General features: G+C 27.2%; 1 protein-coding gene across 1 annotated transcript; it reads right to left on the bottom strand.

Moving 5' to 3' along the window:
• Positions 1–20,441: 20,441 nt before the first annotated feature.
• Positions 20,442–21,772, bottom strand: LOC115033302 (52 kDa repressor of the inhibitor of the protein kinase-like). The gene is made up of 3 exons (XM_029485617.1): positions 21,453–21,772; positions 21,076–21,356; positions 20,442–20,993 (listed from the first exon to the last, which is right to left on the bottom strand). The coding sequence occupies exons 1-3, from the start codon at positions 21,502–21,504 to the stop codon at positions 20,649–20,651; spliced, it is 678 nt and encodes a 225-aa protein (XP_029341477.1). The 5' UTR covers positions 21,505–21,772; the 3' UTR covers positions 20,442–20,648.
• Between the last annotated feature and the right edge of the window lie 587 nt (positions 21,773–22,359).

Raw genomic sequence — 22,359 nt, 5'->3', positions numbered from 1 at the left:
TGGCATATCCATGTCAACCTCAACAGCTCCATGGTTGTGTCCACCAGGCTGAAGATCTAAATGATTCCCTTGATTGTTAATGTTAATTATGGCGGTTGCTGCACAATATTGTTCTGCTTTCTTAGTTCTTTGTTTTTCACAAATCAAGTACCTTATGACAGAATCTAAGTATAACTATTAAAATATAAAGGATAAGTTTAATATACTAACATTTTATTCCTTACAACACTTTTCTTATAATATTTATAATTAAAATTGTCAATGTATATTTTGGAGTTATTGTGTACTCCTGGTATGATTGTGTATGTGCGATTACGTTGTAAGTTTTCTAAAATGAAAAAAAATTAATTAAAATTAAATATCAATGACTTAATAAATATTAATAATTATAACAATTATTTTTATAAAATATAAATACAAATTACCAGCTTCATAATTATCTATAGGTTCTTCATTTTCATCATTTTCATCATTTTCATCATTTTCTTCAATTACAAAATTATATTATATTTATTTAAAGTATATTGTAACAAGTTAAATTATATTTGTAAATTACCTTCATCCAACTCTGAATCTGAACTATTATCGTCAACTAAAAAAATTTAATTTAAGTAGTACCCTAACTATTTATTTTAATAAAAAAAGTGCAATTTGGATTTAATCTAAAACTCATTTATTGTCTGTTACTGATATTATATGTATATACTAAAAACCTCAATCAAAAGTTTGCATTATTTTTTGGATGGAAATTTACTTAATTTAGATACTTTTGAATAAAATTAACTTGATGTTAACACGTTAATCTTAAAAAAGTTACTTATTAGGTTAAAGTTAATTTAAAAAAACAATAATGATGAGTTAATTAACTTAACGTTCAACTTAATTTTAACTTGTTAATGCCCAGCCATTAGTATTTGGAAATGAAAATTTAATTATTTTTACTTGCTATATAATAATTGTGATCAACTATGTGTCTGTCTACTGCAATTTGACCAATATCTGCATATGTATGGTCATTTAACACATCTTCATTGCAATTCTCCATAGTTTTTATTATAATTAAACAATCTTTTAGATTAACACTGGTACGTGTTGTCGTATTGAGCAGTGGAGATACTTTAAAGAATTATATGTTATCTTGTTTTATTCAATATATTATGTTACTCACTACTATAAAGTGACACAATGGTGACTGGGAATTGGGAAAATAGTGTAATCTTAATGGTTATTGAACATATAATAATAGTATGATCCAGAAATTCCTTCCAAGATGAGGTTTTATAATTATAGGACATAGGTATTTCATTTTGTCAATACCTATATAAAAATACACATGGAAATTTTAAACACAATTTGTTAATAAATAAATAAACACAGTTTGGAAAGTTGTTGGCTATAATTTTCCAATAATATTGTAGTCAGTCCAAAGGATGGTGATTTTGAAATAAGCGGTAGACAATTTGAACAGTAAATTTAAATAATGTATATTTCTATAGTATAAATTGTACAGTAGTTTAGATTGTGAGTAGCTGAGGCTGCTGTGGTCTTAACAGCTTAATTTCATTTGTGATTAACGTCTCTCTAAATGTTGTTATTCTTGTTTTTAAATAAATTTATACATTCACTTGTAATGATTGTGTTTTATATGAATTGGACCACCTGAATTGCCCTGTAAGATCGTAATTATAAATTGTAATAAAAGAAATGTTTATGATGCAAAAACGTAATTAATAATTATTTGTATAGAAATTTGACATACTTACTCCACAAATGCCTTTTCAATCTCCTGAATGGAACTGGAAGTTGTAAGCATACAAAATATTTGGTATATATTTGGTACTATATAGAAATCAATGGCTTATTATATTAATACGTACATACATATTCTAATTAAAGTTCATGACTAAATAGATTTTATTCTATTTAATTATAATATTTTTCGGGGATTTTATTTCAGGTCTTTTTTTCCCGGTTTTTTTTTCGAATATCAACTAAAATGTGATAGTATTGATTGAATTGATTGTATCAATTGATCGTATACATCCTGATAAAAAATAATTTTGAGGTTAATTCCACTATCACAGATAATGAATTTGGAAGATGTGCCCCCATCTCGCTTAGAGATATTCATATAGTACCTATCAGTCAGTTTTGTTTAATGTGTGGCAAACATAATAATTATATTGTACTACAAATTTTGTATTATCTTTAAATTTTTAAATTAATTATTTTTGTTTAGGTGAGTGTTGAACGAAGCTTCTCAGGATTAAAATTCATATTATCTGATCAGAGAAATGCCATTGGAAAAGATATACTTGAAAACATATTAATAATAAGAGGAAATAGTCATTGAATTTTATAATTAAAATTTGTTAAAAAATCTAATTTTCTAATTTTTATTTTTTATTTTCACATTAGTACCTAAATACTGTTTACCCAATTGCCTATATTAGTGATATAAATTATAATGTATGCATTTTTAAGTTGATAAGTGTAAAAGTTTCAAAAAACCTAATTCAAACAAACTTAATTATTTTTTTTCTGTGTTCATTAAGATGTCCTCAAGGTGTATGTTGATGATTATCTCAAATGGGTAGTAGCCAGTAGGGAAATCATAAGGTCTGTTTATATATGTATATAGTATCTATGTTTATACAATACATCACTATATGTATAATGAATAATGATACTACTCCCCTTCTCAAAGAGGAGACGTGTGCGGTCCTGGAGTGGGACCTAGTTGGACACTGGACAACACAATTGGATAACATAGAACCACACAATTTTTGTTTTGCACTTTTTATGAATCGTACTGATAGCTATGTGAGTCATAGTGAACCGCGTGACCACTGGCGCTCTAGCTCCACTTATGATTTAAGAAGTTATTTTTATAATTTTATCTTATTAAAATTCTTTCTTTGGTCATTTTAATATTTTATGTTATAAACTTATAAATTTTAATTTATAACCATACTTATTATATAATATATATCACTTATGAATTTATGATGTGTTGTCGTTGTGTTATCGTGTACATAATATGTAGTATGTTTTGCAATTTAATATTTAATATTTATATTTATTTAATTGCACATAAATTATAAAATATAAATTGAATTAACTAGTAATAAAAAAAAGTAATTAACAAGTTATAAATTTATAACATATAACTAGAAATCTATAACCTTCACTTAATTTTCAAGAGTTGAGACTAGTGTTTGTTTTAAAAAAAATTAAAATATAATAATGAATACTACAATTATTTTAACAATGTTTATAAATTAAATTTGAATAATGCTTAATGCTAAATTATTCATGAAGTTTAAACGTTATGAATATTTAGTGTTTATAACGTTTAAACGTTAAACGCTATATTTTCATAACGTTTAAACTGATCATAACGTTAAACGGTAAATTTTATAAACGTTTAAATTCATTATAACGTTAAACGCAAAATCGATCAAAACGTTTGGTATCCCTATAACGGTAAACGCTAAAACAATTATAACGTTTAATATTTATATAACGGTAAACGCTAAATCAATTATAACGTTTAATATCCATATAACGGTAAACGATATTATTTTTTTTGATTTAAGCCCTGCTTATAACGCGTTATAAATCAACAACAAACCGTGATACTATCATAGATATATAATAGTATACTTTAGAAGTTTCAAGTACCCACGAATAATATTATACAATCACAACAAAATAACTAAAATAGTTATTCTAGGTTTTTTAATAATATGTAATTTCGTCCAAATTTGAACTTAAAATGACTATAAAAATAAACTGTGGTTATTTATTTTTTAGATTTGTCAACTGCTATTGTAACAATATATCAGGAGCCTTGTATTACATTTTTACACTTTTTGGCCCAACAGATAAAACTTTATTGATATTCACAGAAAAAAAAATTGAAATATGAAATTGTCCGTAAACAGCTCCAGGCAAGTCGAAATATTTTGAAAATGTTATCAAGTATAAGAATTGATAAAATAAACATTCAGTGAAATTTTCCATATTTTGTCAATTTTTGAACTTTCAATGCTTATAAAAAAAAACTGTGACTAAGGATTTTTAATATTTTTCAAATGCCATTGTAACAATATGTCAATATAGTAGGAGCCTTGTATTAAATTTTCAAGTATTTTTACTCAAAAAATAAAGTTTTATTGACATTAATAGAAAAAAGAACTAATAAAATTGGAAACTGAAAATATTATCATTTATAGAAAATGGAAATATAAACAACCAGTGAAAATGTCATGTATCTACAGTCATTTGTTTTAAAGTTACACCATAAACCAAAGTCGATTTAGTGAAAAATCGATTTAGCGTAAAAATTCCCGTTTTTCCAAATTTGTCTTTTGTTTTTCACGGTGCTTTTGAAAATTAGTGGGAAGTTTAAATTTTGACTTCCCCACTACACCAACAATATTCACTTTCTCATCGAACAAGATACTGAAGTATCGAAGCATTATTTCGACTATTTATCGTGTACACAGACACAAAAAAAAAAAATACATCATCGTAACTACAATATATTCATCGTTCCACTCAGAATCTAAAATTAAAATAATAACAGAAAAGCTGTTTACTATGTGTCAAATGTGAATGGTCTAATCCAAAATAGGCTATATATTTCAAACTGTATGTTGGCGGCGTTTTAAAAAGACGTCCACGCGTGGTTGAAAAATTCGCATATAGTGTGTAACAGTGCACAAATTCACAACGACGTGTATTTGATTGTTTTAAATCGTTCTAAGATCATCTTAAGAGGAACTTGTGACATATTTTCAAATTTTTGAAACACAAAAAAAATGAAGCTCCCCCTCCCACCTCACATAATCCAATATTCTAGCTCAACTGCTGTACCAAAAAATATATTTTAATGTGGTCACCTTAATGTGATTGAATATTGCTGGGTGGTATAGATTATAGGTATACTATATAGCTATACTCCGTTCACGTTATAGAATACCTATACTTGTATCGATTAGTAGAGGTTATGTGATACTAGTGATTGAAACTTAAAAAATACAAAAGTAAGAAACACGACTATATTATAAAAACTATTTTAATAATTAATTAATTATATTATTAGATATAATAATAATTAATTATCTCAAGAGGACGCTACACCATCATGTGGTGTCTCCGTCTTTCAAAAGTAAAACATAGAAAAAACTACGTGCGTGAAGTTGGCCCCCCCACCGTGACCAATTTATTTGAAAGTTATACCATCATTTTGCAATAATTTGCAAATATTTGAAAATTGGTTTTCACAATTTGCAAATAAATTCTCCTAACCAGTATAAGAAAAATAAGACAATGGGGGCCAACTTCACGCAGCCCCCCCTATATGAAGCTAGCGGTTTCAAGATTATACCATTATTTTGCAAATAATTTGCAAACATTTGAAAATCGGTTTTCACAATTTGCAAATAAATTGCCTAGCCGGTATAAGAAAAATAAGACAAGGGGGGCCAACTTCACGCAGCCCCCCCCCCTTTCGAGCTACGAATTTCAAAATGATACCAACATTTTGCAAATGATTTGCAAACATTTGCAAATCGGTTTTCACAATTTGCAAATAATTTCCCTGTCCGGTATAAAAATAATAAGACAAGGGGGGCCAACTTCACGCAGCCCCCCCTTTCGAGCTACGAATTTCAAAATGATACCAACATTTTGCAAATGATTTGCAAACATTTGCAAATCGGTTTTCACAATTTGCAAATAATTTCCCTGTCCGGTATAAAAATAATAAGACAAGGGGGGCCAACTTCACGCAGCCCCCCCTTTCGAGCTACGAATTTCAAAATGATACCAACATTTTGCAAATGATTTGCAAACATTTGCAAATCGGTTTTCACATTTTGCAAATAATTTCCCTGTCCCGTATAAAAATAATAAGACGGGGGGCAAACTTCACGCAGCCCCCCCCCCCTTTCGACCTACGAATTTCAAAATGATACCAACATTTTGCAAATGATTTGCAAACATTTGAAAATCGGTTTTCACAATTTGCAAATAATTTCCCTGTCCGGTATAAAAATAATAAGACGGGGGGCCAACTTCACGCAGCCCCCCTTTCGAGCTACGAATTTCAAAATGATACCAACATTTTGCAAATGATTTGCAAACATTTGCAAATCGGTTTCCACATTTTGCAAATAATTTCCCTGTCCGGTATAAAAATAATAAGACGGGGGGCCAACTTCACGCAGCCCCCCCTTTTGAGCTACGAATTTCAAAATGATACCAACATTTTGCAAATGATTTGCAAATATTTGCAATTCGGTTTTCACATTTTGCAAATAAATTCCCTGTCCGGTATAAAAAAAATTAGTTAAGTTAACTAACTAAGTTCATGATAATCGTCATTCTCGTCACAAAAAAAAAAATTGCAAGATCAGTGTTTCAATGTTCAATCCTTTGCGGACTTATTTCATTTTCTTGCTGCAGTAAGGTGCTGAAGCCTGGAGTCATGCCAATAGAGTTGGTTAAAGGAAAATTTAAAAAAAAAATGTTTTAAATAATTATTGATTGTAATTACTTTTATTTATATCTTGTAACATAAACGCATAATATAAATTTAAAATTTGTGAAATTTACCTTTTATATTTTTTGTTTATATCATTAAAAAAAAATAAGCACCTTTTGTTATTGTTGTTGGCCCTTTATACTTATATACATACATTTTTTTTCACTCTTTCACATATAAAATTATATGTGGTCTTATTTTTGTTGAACATGGAGAACTTTTTATTTTTTTTGCCAAATCATTATGCACTTCCCATCTATTTACACGGTGTACGTACGCTACATAATGGTCATCTCCATACGACACTGCTCCGGATAGTATATATCTGAAAATTATTCAAAAAATTAATTAAATAATATATTATTTTAAAATAGTTATAAACAATACCTGATATTGTCAATTGTCAGACTATACTGCAAGTCAGCCAGTGAGTACTCTTCATATTCAGTAATTAAATCGGTTTCAATAAATAAATGATTTCCTAGAACTCTTGTGACATTTACAAATCCCAAACAGTTTGATTCTGGGCATTTAGTTTTTTTTAATTCACTGTAATCCTTTAAACTAGCCTCTAAATCATTTAAATTGGAAAATGTTGAGTTTAAAATAATTGTTGGACTTGGTATTGTTTTTAAAGTAGCACAGTTGGAACACTGTCGTTTTTCAACAGCGGATGGCGCACTTCTCAAAAAACTAGTGATCATATAATTCACGTTGCATCTCGCGTCTATAAGTTTTACATCTGTTATTCCGGTGTCTTCTGTGAAAACATCTTGCAAAAGTGTTAACCGCTCTTTATATATATTCGGAGAACACGGTTTGGTGGCTAGCTTCTGACAAAATTTAAGAAAAATATTTGAATTTATATCTATGAAACTTTTGTATGAAGGTACAAATGTATCTATGTAATAATAATATAAGGTATCTATGTATGCCATTGCAATTAAAACCGAAATTGAGTCAAATGGACATGTGTTGTGTACCAGATAACGTTTTTTTTTTAGTGTTATTGGTGTAGTCATGTTTCCGTTGTTTAAAAAATTATTTTTGGATGAACGTGTTGATCTGTTTTCTACAATTTTATAAATTTCAGGTGTCGATTCCATATATTTTGTTTGTCTTATCTTTTTTTTAACCTTGGTATTTTTGACTGGAAGTAATAATTCTTCAGATCCCTTTCCACGCCAATTTTCAACTTCATCTAGTGAATTCATAGATATTTTAGATTCTGCACTTGAATCGTCATCTAATGACGAACAATCTGTTTTTTGAACACCATTTTCATTTTTATCGCTCAAAGTACAATCTTCATTGTCTGAGCAAGCATTTCGAAGTTGCTTACTGCGAAAAAGTTTTGTGTTACTATCGATAATCTTTAGGTGAGTAACTACAAACTTATCCACAGCCATAGGACGCACATCGAACCGTAAAATATGAGTCTTTAATTGCTTAAAATCGCATTCAACTGATGCCGATGAAGCGATTTTATATGGTGACCCAAAACTTGACCTCATGACGCTACTCCAGAGTGGGAAATCTTTACATACACGTAATACATCTTTTGCTAACTCGGGTAAGAAATAAGCAGATATTCGATTACCTTTAAATTTAAAAACACGTCATTAGGCACATATTATAATAATATGAATTATACCGATAGTCCCATAATGAAAATTACTACGATGATACTGAACGTTTTCAAATAATTCTGATAGTTAAGAATATTATTTAGAGAATTTTTGTGTATAGTCAGGGTTGGGCAAGATACTCAAACAGGAGTATCGAGATACTAGATACAAGATACTTGGCTTTGGAATATCGAGATTCGAGATACTCGATACATTTTATTAAAATTAGACGCTGGATTTTTAAAAATTATGTTTATTATTGTGGGGATGGGCACTTCATTAAGTAATTAGAATGACAAAAAAAATAATGAAAATTGACACTTATTCAGTTATAATAATACATTAGTAATAAAACAAAATAAAACAAATCAATTATGACATTACGCAATCTTATTATTATCAATGATGCTACCAAAAATAACCACAATATGATTACATTCAAATTGAATAATAATAATTGTATCAATACTATAATAATTATTTAATTCTACATAAAAAATTACATTTACTTGGTATGGTCATATTGAATTATATAAATAATAAAACTAATTTGAGTATAATAAAAAAAAATTAGGTACATAATGTCGTACATTACAATACAAAATTACAGATATCTAATAAGGTACAGACGTAAAGTCCAATTCAATGTGCATGTGTCACAGATAAATATATATATATATATATTATACACAATATACATCACATATATAACTATATTTTATGAATTATTAGTACTGGGTTGAAAAATTATTTCCAACAACCTACAATATTAAATAAAAATATTAATTTCTAGATTATTAATTTTTATTATTATTATTATTATTATTATTATTCGGAATTGTATCTTGTATCGAATAATAAATTATTTTATGAAATACTAGATACATTGACTAAAAATGTATCGCGATACAAGATGCTCGATACTTCAGATAATTGTATCGAGATACAAGATACAAGATACTTGTATCGAAGATACTGCCCAACTCAACAAATTTAAATAGAAAAATCAAAATAACAAATATTTTTAAAGCAGTAAGCTCATAAAGTTGTTTGGTGTCTTTTTATGTATTTATCAGAACAAATTACATTAAAAATTTTGGAAAATATAAATTTAAAATTGTTCAACTGTGGATAAATAAAATATAAACAATCTATATTTAGGATTTCAAGGGTGGGGAGTGGTGAGGTACATGAGAACATGTCAAGATGAAAAATAATAAAACATTGTTTAAAAACCCTAAGGAGCACCACCAACCTCGATTTATGAAAATTATAATTTTTTAACAATTTCTTTATATGTTTTATTAAGAAGTGTTATTAACTGGAGCTTGAACATGTACCCACAAAGTAATGGTTCCGCGTCATTTGATATATTTAAAAAAAAATTTCCCACCATTTTTGGATCGAGAATACTTTTTTAAAATTGTTATTATTTTGTTTATATATTTCATTTATAAAAATATGTATTTATTTATGGTTTGGTCTATGTAGTAATTACAAATATTGATATTTAAAAAAAAATAGATATTATAATATAAACGTACCTTTAATTTTAGAATTTTGGTAACTTGTCTCCTTTATGTTATTTAAAAACTTTTCAATTTCACTGGTGTCTACATCGCTCTCTTGGTCAGATTCTTCTCGGTCATATAAATATGAACCCGGTAGCATATAAGTATTGGTTGTCTCAGTATGGTCATTTTCATTGTCAAAAGAATTGTCATTTACATTTGATTTTATTAAAGATAAAATAAATTCTCTACATTTTTCTGATGGAGATTTTTCAACTTGATCACAGTCAGTCACCCATCCATCTGTTTCACACAGCATAACTGTCAATAACGACAATTCAATCAAAATAACAATTCTTCAGTAGTTACGAGCAAACGTAACCCTCGAACATAAAATTCTTTTAAATATTTTTTTTTTTTCAGTAATACATTTGAATCTACAAAAAATTTTTATGACATGTGCTACATCTAAACGAATATAGCATTTAGGTAACTGCGTGTCTTTAATCCCAATCAATATTAAAAAACAAGTTTCGGTATATATTTTAAGACTCATTCCTTCACAGAAAGATCTTGTTAAAGCCCCAAGAAGTGTTTTTGAATAGTCACAAACCGTTTCATTTGGCTCTTGAATCACATTCTTCTTTCAATTAGCAAGCCAATTCCATATGGTTAAAGTATCTTGTTTTTCTGACATTTGAGCCACAGGTAAATGTCCGAAACTTGTAGAAATCACCGCTTCATATAAAAAAATATATGCCGAAGTTATATTTAATGATGTTTGGTTTACCTTTTTTACGAGTCCTCCTGTGGCATCAATCGATAATCGGCAGTATTCTTTCTTAGCATCTTTATGAATAATTATTTGGTGTCTACTCCAATAATGAACTAGGAATGGATCAATTCCAATACTATGAATAGAACCAGAAAAAGATGAATTGTGTTTAAATTCAATAAGAGAATTAATGGGATCTTTTGTAGTAATACCCAGGGATCGATCTCTATACTCCTGTTTAGCTTTACGCAGTATATCTTGATTGTATAAATTAGGTGGTGAAATACGTCCAAACTCCATATTTTCTACATTTTTACGCCTCCAATTGCATGCTAAGTCATTAGCTAACTGCTTTCCAATAACTTGTCGTTTTTCACCCTTAAGTGGTCGTTTTCTGGTATGTTGCGTCTCCTTTCCTATCGTATTTTTTGTTAAAATTGATATTTTTAATGGTTCTCCTTCTTTTGGTTTTTCTTTACTCCATCCTGAAAGTAATGCACCACAAGTTTCTTCCTTACATTTTCCTTCAAATGTTATATATTTTGAATTATGACTGGCTTCAAAACACACTTTAGCTCTTTTATAGATAGTAAAAGTTTTATAGAAAGTACATGGCAACTTATACATTAATAATAATTCGTCATTAATGACGTCAGACCAAGCATGTGGTTTTAGATTATTATATCTTCTTGTTTTACCTTTATTTTTATAATCAACTGGCCTTGGTAAAATAGATATATATTTATCATATGCAAGTTCAAACTCAAATAATTCTTTGTTAGAACAATAATCTGACTCAGACGAAGAAGAGCTTTCACTATCTCTAATACTGCCATTCTCGCTAAAAGAAGTATTTAGTAAACCAAGAATTTTTTTTAACTCTGTTTTCCAATTATTTCTATCATGATAGATGGGTACATAGATACTATTTGGTGAAATTTTATTTTGCAATTTGTTTGATATATCAGTCCATATTTTATTAGTCACCGGCACCAACTTGCCGTCATTAAAAATCTCATCTTTTTTATCTTTCAAAATATTAAATAATACATTTGGATCCACAGCTGGTTTTCTCCCTTTTGATTTAATCTAAAATTGTTGATAAATTGTAAACAACTTAAAATATAATATCAAAAATGAAAATTATTATGTATAATCACGATTAATATTTATAAATTATAAGAAAATAACTAAAACTGTTATTCTTCGTTTAATAGGTATATAATATCATTCAAATATGAACTTAAAATATTTATTAAAAAAATGTGAGTATCTATTTTTTAGATTTGTTAGTTACAATGTGAACTACATATTAGAAAGATTATTTTTTACTTTCAATTTTTAGATATAAAAATTGAACATGTTAGGTATACATTTTAATTTAAGAATAATTTTCAAATTTCGATATTTTAATCAATTTTCAATTTTAAATACTTGAAAAAGAAAAAAGGTGGCCAAGTGGGTGTCGCTCTGCTGTACAAAAGGTTACAAGTAGGTCACAGTATTGGATGGTGTTTTATTTGAATTCAATGATATAATATCATTGTATAAGAAAAACGATTCTGTGCGAAAATGGCTAGGCAGCCAATGATATTTATTAGGCGGAGTACGGGAGTATTTTATTTACGATATTATAGTATGTGATGATATCCACCAAAACGTTAGGAAGTACGCAGTGAAAAAAATACCCCTGTACACCACATTTATTTATTTGTTGTTCTTAAAACATTAAAAATAAAAACAAATTATAAATAACAAATAGGCCTCTTAGATCGCGATGACCAAGCCTCTAATTTAATCGGCCAATGGCTATAGGTAGGTACTATGAATAAATTATATCATTTAAGTATATTGCAAATTTATACTTCTTGTTTTAGTTGTTTAGGGGTAAGTGCACCTAATATTATACACAGTCAGTCAGTCACCATCCAGTTTAAAAATATTTTTATTTAGAATTAATATTTGAAATGTATTTATATACTATTTCCTGCAATGTCTACACTAAACAACAATTAATTTATTAGTTATAAAAACGATTTTGAACAAATTTGTCTTTTCTTTAGTTAATTTAGTTAATATTATACCTACCGACGGTACTATAATTCAATACCTGATATTGTTAAATTTTTCATATATAAAAAAAAAAATAAATATTTCGTATGAGTATAAACACAAATAATTATTATTTATGGTGATTTCGATTTTTTATTTTAAATAATTTTTCTCGATAATATCAATAGCTAAGGAAATAAAAATTAATTATTAATACTAAAAATCTTAATAAATGACCTTAAAAATAAAATATAATTTATGTTGTATTTAAGTGTTAAGTATTAAAAATATAAGAAATTTTAATTATAATAATACATTTTAATTTATTATTTTCTCTTCATATGTTTCATTACAAATTTAAAAATAAAAATATTAATAAGAAAAAAAAATAAAAATGTGGACAAATGGTACGTTATGACTAAGGGTAGGTGAAGTTGGCACCCCCACTTTGAGATATCAACTTCAAACCAGACTTTAAACTTTTTATTTAGATTTTTTTTATTAAATAAAGATCTTTTAAAACAATTTTTATTTTTATTTGGATTAGTTTTATTCAATCAAGATTTTTTGAATTTTAATTAGATTTTTTTAATAATAGAGGTTTTTTATTTTATACAGATTTTTTATTTAATGCAAGTTTTTATTCAAAAAAGATTTGTATCAAATAAACATTTTTTAAATCGATTTTTTTTATCAGTAGAGCTTTTTTTTTTATTAAATACATATTTTTTATTTAATGCAGATTATTATTCAAAAAAGATTTTTATCAAATAATCATTTTTTATTTAGATTTTTTTTATTAAAATTAGATTTTTTATTAGTAGATTTTTTTTATTAAATACCGATTTTTTATTTAATGCACATTTTATTCAAAAAAGATTTTTATCAAATAATCATTTTTTATTTAGATTTTTTTAATTTAAATTAGATTTTTTATCCATTGAGCTTTTTTTTATTAAATACAGATTTTTTATTTAATGCAGATTTTTATTCAAAAAAGATTTTTATCAAATAATTATTTTTTATTTAGACTTTTTTTATTAAAATTATCTTTTTTTATTTAATACAGAATTTTTATTAATGTACTTTTTATTCAAAAAAGATTTATATCAAATAAACGTTTTTATTTATTAAAAAAAGGTTTTTTTTATCACAAATTTTTTATTTTTTTTAGATAAGTTAAATTCAATCAATATTTTTTTTTATTAAAATTAGATTTTTTATCAATCGTGCTTTTTTTTATTGAATACAGTAATTAAAGGTACTTACACATAATTTCTTTTTGTGATGAACTTTGGAATTTTTATAGGTAACTACTATGAAATTCCTTTTTAAGGAATTATAGCTTATCCATCATAGCAAATTAAAAATATTTATGTTTATATATTCGTTGCGTATCAAATATAATATTATAGGTTAACATTTTCATCAAACATCTTCATAAACGTATGTTTAAAGTCAAATATAATTGGAATATTGTCAAAACGGTACCTATGTATCAAAAATTGTAAGTTCATAAAATGTTAACCCCCGAAGTGGAAATTGAGTTTTCTCGGAAACTGTTCGGTTACAAATTGTTTGATGTCAGTTACAATAAGTTACTAAAAGGTTACTGAATGTTGAAATTGGTCTGATGTCGATTGGACATAGTGGGGGGCCAACATCACAAACGTCAAATTTTGACAAAATACGGAAAAATCACGAAAATTAGCAAAATATTTTGAGTTGAGAATTCATAAAAATTTTTCTTTTTAAATCTAAGATTTGAAAATGTAATACAAGATTCCTCATAAGTTTTTCTACCTTTATCAAAAAAAAAAGTCTACAAGAAAGTCAAATTAAATTTTTATGAGCGTTTGAAATTCATATTTTTACAATAATTGATATTCACTCGATTTCTCATGTGACGATTTTCTTATTTTATTGTAATTAAAAAACGAATGACTGTAGATACTTGAAAATTTCACTGAATGTTTCTATTAGCATTTTCTATACACGATAAAATTTTGAAAATAATTTGACTTTTTTTGAGCTGTTTACGTACATTGTCAGTTTTCATTTTTTTTAGTTTTTTTTTCTATAAATATCAATTAAATTTTATTTGTTGGGTAAAATGCGTGAAAACTGATAATTGAACGTGAAAAATTGATACAAGACTCCTGATATATTGTTACAATAGCAGTTTAAAAATATTAAAAATACATAGGCACAATTGTTTTTTATAAGGATTTAAAGTTCGAATTTTGACAAAATTTATCAAATTTTAAATTTAATAATTATATTTTAGTTAAAAATTTATAAAATGTTCAACTTTTATAGCTAAGGATTGAAAATTTAAAACAAGATTCCACGTAAATAGGTTAAATATAAATTACTTTATTCACAATATCATCAAATATACTTAGTAATACCATAAGCTGACTGACCGTTTTCGCTCAGAATCGTTTTTCTTATACAATGATATTATATCATTGAATTCAAATTTAACACCATTCATTACTGTGACCCACTTATAACCTACTGTACAGCAGAGCGACATCCACTTCCCCACCTTTTTATGATTTATTTCTATTTCTATTTAGAAGTTTTTATTTTTATGAAGTTTTCTTTTATTCAATGAAAATTTTTTTTATTCAATACAGATTTCCATTTAATATAATTTTTTTTTTATTCAATATAGAATTTTTATCAAATATATATTTTTTTAGTAAAATATTTTTAAATAATCCTTATAGACTAAAATAAACAATGTAATTTGAAGAAAAAATCGAATTTCAATAAAAAAAACTCCATAAACAAAAAAATTTAAAATGTAGCTTGTTTAAAAAATCTAAATAGAATTAAAAAAAACTAAAATCTTTTTATTGTAAAAAATCTAATTTTGATAAGCCATCTAAATATAAATAATGTTAAAAACCTGAAATCAAGATTTCATTTAAAAAATCTTATTTGAATAAAAAATTATTAAAAAAAACTTAGAAAAATAAAAAACCTAATTCTTAAAAAAGCCTAAAATTAGGATCTCATAAAAAATCTATTTTAAATAAAAATTCCATTTGAATAAAAAAAATTCTTCGACAAAAAAATAAAAATGTACATCTATATTCAATTAACAAAATGAAATTTGAATAAAAAATCTTGTGATTCAAAAAAATCTATATTTATTACATATTTAACTAGTCTTTTTATTTCTATTTGGATTTTTTTTTATTCATTTTAGATTTTTATACAAAGTTTTATATTTAATTTAAATTACATTTTTGGTTTATTGTTAGTTATTGTTTATTATATACGTCGTATACTGTATTTCCCCCACGTTCTCTTCTCTCATTTCGTACCCCTGACCTCTCTCTCTAAGCGCTGTCCATTAGTTTATAGGTCTATGGTTACCTAGTATATTACAGTTGTTTATATTTTGATATCACTTGAGACCACGGTTGTAGATGAACAAGAAAAATTAATTAATAGTTTCTAAGTTCATATACCAGCCTGTATAATCACCACAGTATTCCCTCTCATTGTTCTGTGATCTCATCGTCCCCCTCCTCCAGTCATCAGTTGGCATTACCGCCAGGCACGCCACGGCGTCCAATCTGGCCATGCAACGTCTTGCCATGTCAGGCCGGAGCATATTTCTGGCGACGCTACACGCCAACGCTTTGACCACTGTTCTCGATACCTCGTCTCTAGTCCTGTTCCTCGACCGATCACGACACCGATACTGTGCAAACTATGATAAATTATATATATTATATATTAATAACACTCTTGCCGATCGCCACCATACAACCTACGACCAGCACTTATATTAATCAAAACGTTATATTGCTGGTGATAGCACTTTTTGCGTCAGTTAATATTATTTATTATTAAAAAAGTATGAAAAAATAAAAAATAAATGATTTTGATGTACCAATCTTTTAAAAAAAATATTTTACATAAGACACCTATTATTTTGAATTTCAACATTAATTCATATTTGCATAAAAGTTTTTTCATCTTACCAACATTTTAAGTTTTGATAGTAGTATGTTTTAAATATTTCTTGTATACAAGAAGTATATATAATGCACTCACAGATTAAAAATAATATAAAGAATTTAGAAATTTGGTCTCCACTTGGGTTCATCAGAGTAATATTAAGAGCTTACGTAAAAACACAATTTACAATTGTACAGCTAAATTAAAATACTTTTAAAATTACCTTAAAAAATATGCTCTCCTGAAAAATTAGACATTTTGATATTGAACTTTTTTACTCTAGCCACAGTAACCACCAAAGTTCAATATTATGATCTATACTGAATATATTATTTAAAATAACAAAGGTAAAGGTAACGCAAAAACACATCAATATTTTCAACTTTTAACTAATACCACATTATGCCATTTACTTCGGCCAATGTAACAAAATGTGATTAGTACAAAGGTACATATTGACTTTATAGCAGTGTGAGATATTAGCAATATTTATAAGTTAAAACCCTACATATTCGTTAGAAAGAGAGATCCTTTTAGCTCCATTTTTAGTAAAGATATTTTAACCAAGACATTTAAAATTTCTTTAGGTACATTTTTTATCTTATATATTAGTTTTTTTTTAAATTATAGTCTGTAGTTTTTACTACGAATCAATGTATTAGTAAAAATAAAGTATTATAATTTTTTTAGGTCATACAAAATGAAAACACAATAATGTAAAATTGAATTAAAGAAATCACTTGAATCTTATAATAAATTAATTTTAATAACATAAGAATTATAGTTTAAAAAATTCTGAACTTACCATTTTAACTACGATGGGCGTCGATGGCACGATGTAATTAAATAAAAAAAAATAAGAACTACACAGAAACTCTCAAAAATACAATTCAATTAAACCCAGGACTACAAGAGCATGTGACTGCACTGGATTTCAATCGAGGACAGAATAACTTTGATTTTAATTTAATAATGGTAAATAAATTATTTTTAAGCATATCATTTTAAGAGTGCAGCTGACAATAATATTGTCATTAATAATATAAATAGTCTATAATATTATTATTGTTGTCAACAACAATCGATGTTATCATATTATAATATAGACCGCCGCGACGTACAAATTAGGAAAACCCAAAGAAATACAATAATATGGTTTTTAGTTTTGAGCATAGGCGGACCCAGGGTTTTACATTTGAGTGGGCCCGGCCTTTTTTTCTAGTTGTTGTTTTACAATACACAGCTGAGGCTATAGACAAATTAACCCGCAATGTGAATTTTTTTTACATCATAAATGCTTCCATAGGACGGTATATAAAATACACTAAAGTTAATAATATATTTTAAGTATCCGACCCTTGTTCTCTAAGTTCTAACCAATACTATAACCTATTGTATAATATAATAATATTATACATTATTTACAATATTATTTACCTATATGTCTATTAGCTGATACAATAATATACAATATTACTATATGTAAGTAGGCATTAGGTACTTATGATAATTTATTGTTTAATCTTATAATAAATTAATTTATAAATCATTATTTTATATTTATAACTAAATAAACTGAAGCAACACTAGTATAATGTATTTATGATACGAATGTATTATATTAACTTATATTTTATAATACCTAACGATCGCCTTTGAAATGGCACACAACTTTTAAATTCTTCTATAACCTTCAGAAGCTTCAACATTAACCGTTCACTCCTGGTCAACATAGATGTTGTTACTTGACTTAGACAAAGTAAACGATAATATAAATTATGGTGTCTGTGAGTTGCTCGAATCACGACATCACGTTAAATGAAATACCAAAATTGAAACTACCAAAGTAGGTATTATTTCTTAACCATCGATATCAGCGTGATGTCGGTTTCTGAGAAAAGGCAATATTATATATAATATAATATTATAATTATCACCATCTGGTGTCGACCTCTATAAATATACCGAAGTTTTCGTGTCAACGACAATAACATTGAATATAATTTAAGAAATAATGATAGTCGATAAACAATTATGATGAAGTGATTTAAAGTCTAAACATCCAGGCTTCATTAACAATATAAAATAACAGTTGGTAAAAATACATGCAATTATTATTTTAGAGAATTATTCTGAACACTTGAAGTTTTACTTATAAAATAATGAAATTCAATTAATGTGTATGCCTATTATTAAATGTTATTAATTAATTTTTTTTACATTAGGATGTGCCAAGGCACACCCAGCACACCCCGTAGTTCCACCTATGGTTTTGACTAATGTTCTATTTAAGTATTATAATGTATTATGTTTATTGTGTTATATATAAATTATTATAATATTATTTGGTACAATATTAATTCCAGTTATAACCTTCTACGTCTTGCCTATAGGAAATTGTGTAAATCCATGCCTGGACATACTGATTAAAATATAATCTAATAAATAGGTACAATATTATTAAATGGTGAATAGGCTGGGAACACACTGTCTGACTTTCTTACAGAGTTATAGCCGCAGTGGTGGAAATCATACAGTTGTCCGGTTCGATTACACCAACACTATGCTAAAAAATCAGCTGCACCTGTCATAAACAACAGCATGTTGCGACTTTTGGTCGAACCTGATGGTCAATTACCGCTGCGGCTGTAACCGGAAAGCTTGTTCAATGTTCAAACATTTTCAAACGAAATTTATTTCTGCCAATAAATATGCTATTTTAATTTTTTATTTAACAAAAGTTGGTTGGTAAATAAAAAAATTATTATTATATTATTTAATGTAAATAATGTTTGTAAATCATTTGCAAAATGTTGGTATCATTTTGAAATTCGTAGCTCGAAAGGGGGGGGCAGCGTGAATTTGGCCCCCCTTGTCTTATTTTTCTTATACCGGCTAGGCAATTTATTTGAAAATTGTGAAAACCGATTTGCAAATGTTTGCAAATTATTTGCAAAATAATGGTATAATCTTGAAACCGCTAGCTTCATATAGGGGGGGCTGCGTGAAGTTGGCCCCCCTTGTCTTATTTTTCTTATACTGGTTAGGGAATTTATTTGCAAATTATTTGCAAAATGATGGTATAACTTTCAAATAAATTGGTCACGGTGGGGGGGCCAACTTCACGCACGTGAAAAAACTGTTTTGCGTGGGTAAGAATCACTCTAGACTAAGACTAGTCCAAGCAAAGCAACCAGATTTTCACACTATAAAGAGGAAAACATATTTAACTGTGCAACGTTGCTTTTATTTCTTCGATATCAGAACTAAAAAAAAAGTTATTCAGATTCGAAAAACTCAAAAATAATACATTTTTTAACAATAAGAACTTTTATCGTATTTATGATATCGAAAAATTAAAAACAACGTTGTACAGTCAATGTTCTCCTCGTTCTAGTGTGAAAATTTGGTTGCTTAACTTGAACTACAGTCTGAGTGGTTCTTACCCGCGAAAAACAGTTTTATTATGTTCTACATATTTTATAAGACGGGGACAACACATACGGGTGTAGAGTCCTCTTAAAAACTAAAAACCGAAGATATAATATATCATATTATGATAAATGACCAGTGTTGAAATAAAAAGTAACATCAGAGCAAAAACCAAAAACCAAAAATATGATCAAAATATTAAAAACCGTAAATATAAGCCAACATATTATTATCTACAAACGCCGATTATCAAATTTATATATTGAATAATGGTAGGTATAGGTAGAGGTAGAGCTTATATTATTATGTAACACGTCTAGACGTTCTAATTTGAAGTTCGAAGAATCGGTCTGATATTGGAATTTGGAAATAACGTTGAAAAACTAGACAGTGTAGTCTTATTAATATTATACATTTATACTCATATTATATAAAAATAAATACAACCACATTCATACATTATCAGCTCGTTAATAGACATAGCCGTATAGGTGTCATCATAGGCGCAATTAGAGTAAAAATATTGGGGGGGCTTCAGCCCCTCACATAAATTTTTCAATCTCTGCCTCTCAGAAGCTTTTTTCTACCCTTAAACCTAACCCTCTATAAAAATGTGCTCATTGGATGGCAAGTAAAATTTAAAAAATAAAAAATAAAACAATAATTCACTTTTAACTTTTAAGTATAGGTAACAGATTTAATTAGTTTTTAACATTTTATAATCTTATTTTTCTATTTTTATTAGCAAATGTATTTAAAATAATTTCGGTGTCAACAATTATATCTCTCTCAATATTAAGTATTGCCAATTTTGAGAACCGTTCTTGTGACATCGTAGACCTAAGATAATTATTTATTCTTCTCATTGCCGAAAATGACCGTTCGCAAGTAGCCGAACTGACTGGAAGAGTGATAGCTAATTGGATCATTTTAAAAAGATTTGGAAAAGTATCTTTAGATAATTTTTCTTTTATGGTTAAATAGCTAGGAACTCCTTTAATCATATTTTTCAAAACAGTCATCTCACATTGCAAATCATTAGGGATGACTTCAAACAAATTCTGTAAAGTAAAATACAAATATACAGTTTTTAAATGAAATAGGTACTTGATAAACATAAATTATATATATAAAAAAAAAAACCTTATATTGATTTATAAGTAATGATGATCCCTTAAAGTCTAATTTTAACAAGTTATCTACACAAGTCGCAATTTGAATGCTCTCTTCAGAAAATCTCTCTTTCATTTGACATATTATTGTATCTATTACTGGATAAAAAGCATGAATCTTCCAATATTCTTTTGGTTCTAATGTAGTGGTACTTGTATTATCACTTTGGTGATTATTTTCAGCTGAAGTTGATGACATAACAACATAATTTTTTAGATTAGTGGACTCCCTTCTCTGCCTTTTAGAGCCACCTAAGCTCAATATAAAAAAAAATATATTATCATATTGAATTTAAAATATTTAATTAATTAACAGTATCATATAATGTAAAAATTTACTCTAGGTACCTTGAAAAGGAACATTAATTTCAATTCCATTGTCTTTTGAAAATACAACCATTTTTTCCCACAGTTCACTGTAGTGAATAGAAGAACGATAACTTTCTAATGTATCAATTACTCCTTTTATCAAATTTGCAGAATTTCCAAGTGTTGCTGATTTTGACTGAAGTTGAATACTTAATATATTAACAACTTTTAGAATATCATGCAGAATGAATAAATATGCTACAAATTTAAAATTTGATATTGTAGAAACAATACCTAAAATAAAAAGCACAATAAAATCAGTTGCATTATATGAAACCAATGGTTATTTAATATTTTTCATAACATACCAATTGCTTGGGCAACACATTTACTTTGTTGATCATCAATTTCATCATTTAAAACTTGAGCTATGGCATTAAAATTTTTTATCACTGCGTCACAGCTTTTAAAGCGGCAAATCCAACGAGTGTCACTTAACTGAGAAAGTGTTGTCTTTTTCATATTCAATTTAAGTTGTAAATCAGTAAGCTTCACGTTTCTTGTTGGATGAGAGAAATGAACATAGAGTGCCTCCAAAGCGTTAAATAAGTTTCTAGCATCCTTAAAAAAATATATATAATTACAAATCAGAATAATAGGTATAATAAAATATTAATTATGAATTTTACCTTTAAGTGCTTGCACATATCAATAACTACTAAATTAATCTTATGCGCCATACAATGTACATATACTGCACATTTGGCTGGAGGGTGAACTATTTTCAATTTTGCTTGAACACCTCCTATGTGACCTGACATGACATTTGCTCCATCATATGACTGTCATATGATGGGAATTTTATCTAATTTAGATGCATTTAAAAATTCAACCAATTTTAAAATCAAAGCATCTGCAGTTTGCTTTTCTGATACGTCAACAAATC

This window comes from Acyrthosiphon pisum, chromosome X (assembly GCF_005508785.2).
Source record: "Acyrthosiphon pisum isolate AL4f chromosome X, pea_aphid_22Mar2018_4r6ur, whole genome shotgun sequence".
NCBI classification, from domain to species: domain Eukaryota; kingdom Metazoa; phylum Arthropoda; class Insecta; order Hemiptera; family Aphididae; genus Acyrthosiphon; species Acyrthosiphon pisum.
This window is presented reverse-complemented; position numbering and strand designations above follow the sequence as displayed.

Bases quoted from the DNA above. Each gene is read 5' to 3' on its own strand.
- LOC115033302 (XM_029485617.1), bottom strand. From the start codon at position 21,504: ATGGTTGTATTTTCAAAAGACAATGGAATTGAAATTAATGTTCCTTTT. The intron at 21,357-21,452 runs GTACCTAGAGTA...TATTGAGCTTAG, and splicing joins AATTAATGTTCCTTTTCAAG to GTGGCTCTAAAAGGCAGAGA. The intron at 20,994-21,075 runs GTTTTTTTTTTT...TTTACTTTACAG, and splicing joins TACTTATAAATCAATATAAG to AATTTGTTTGAAGTCATCCC.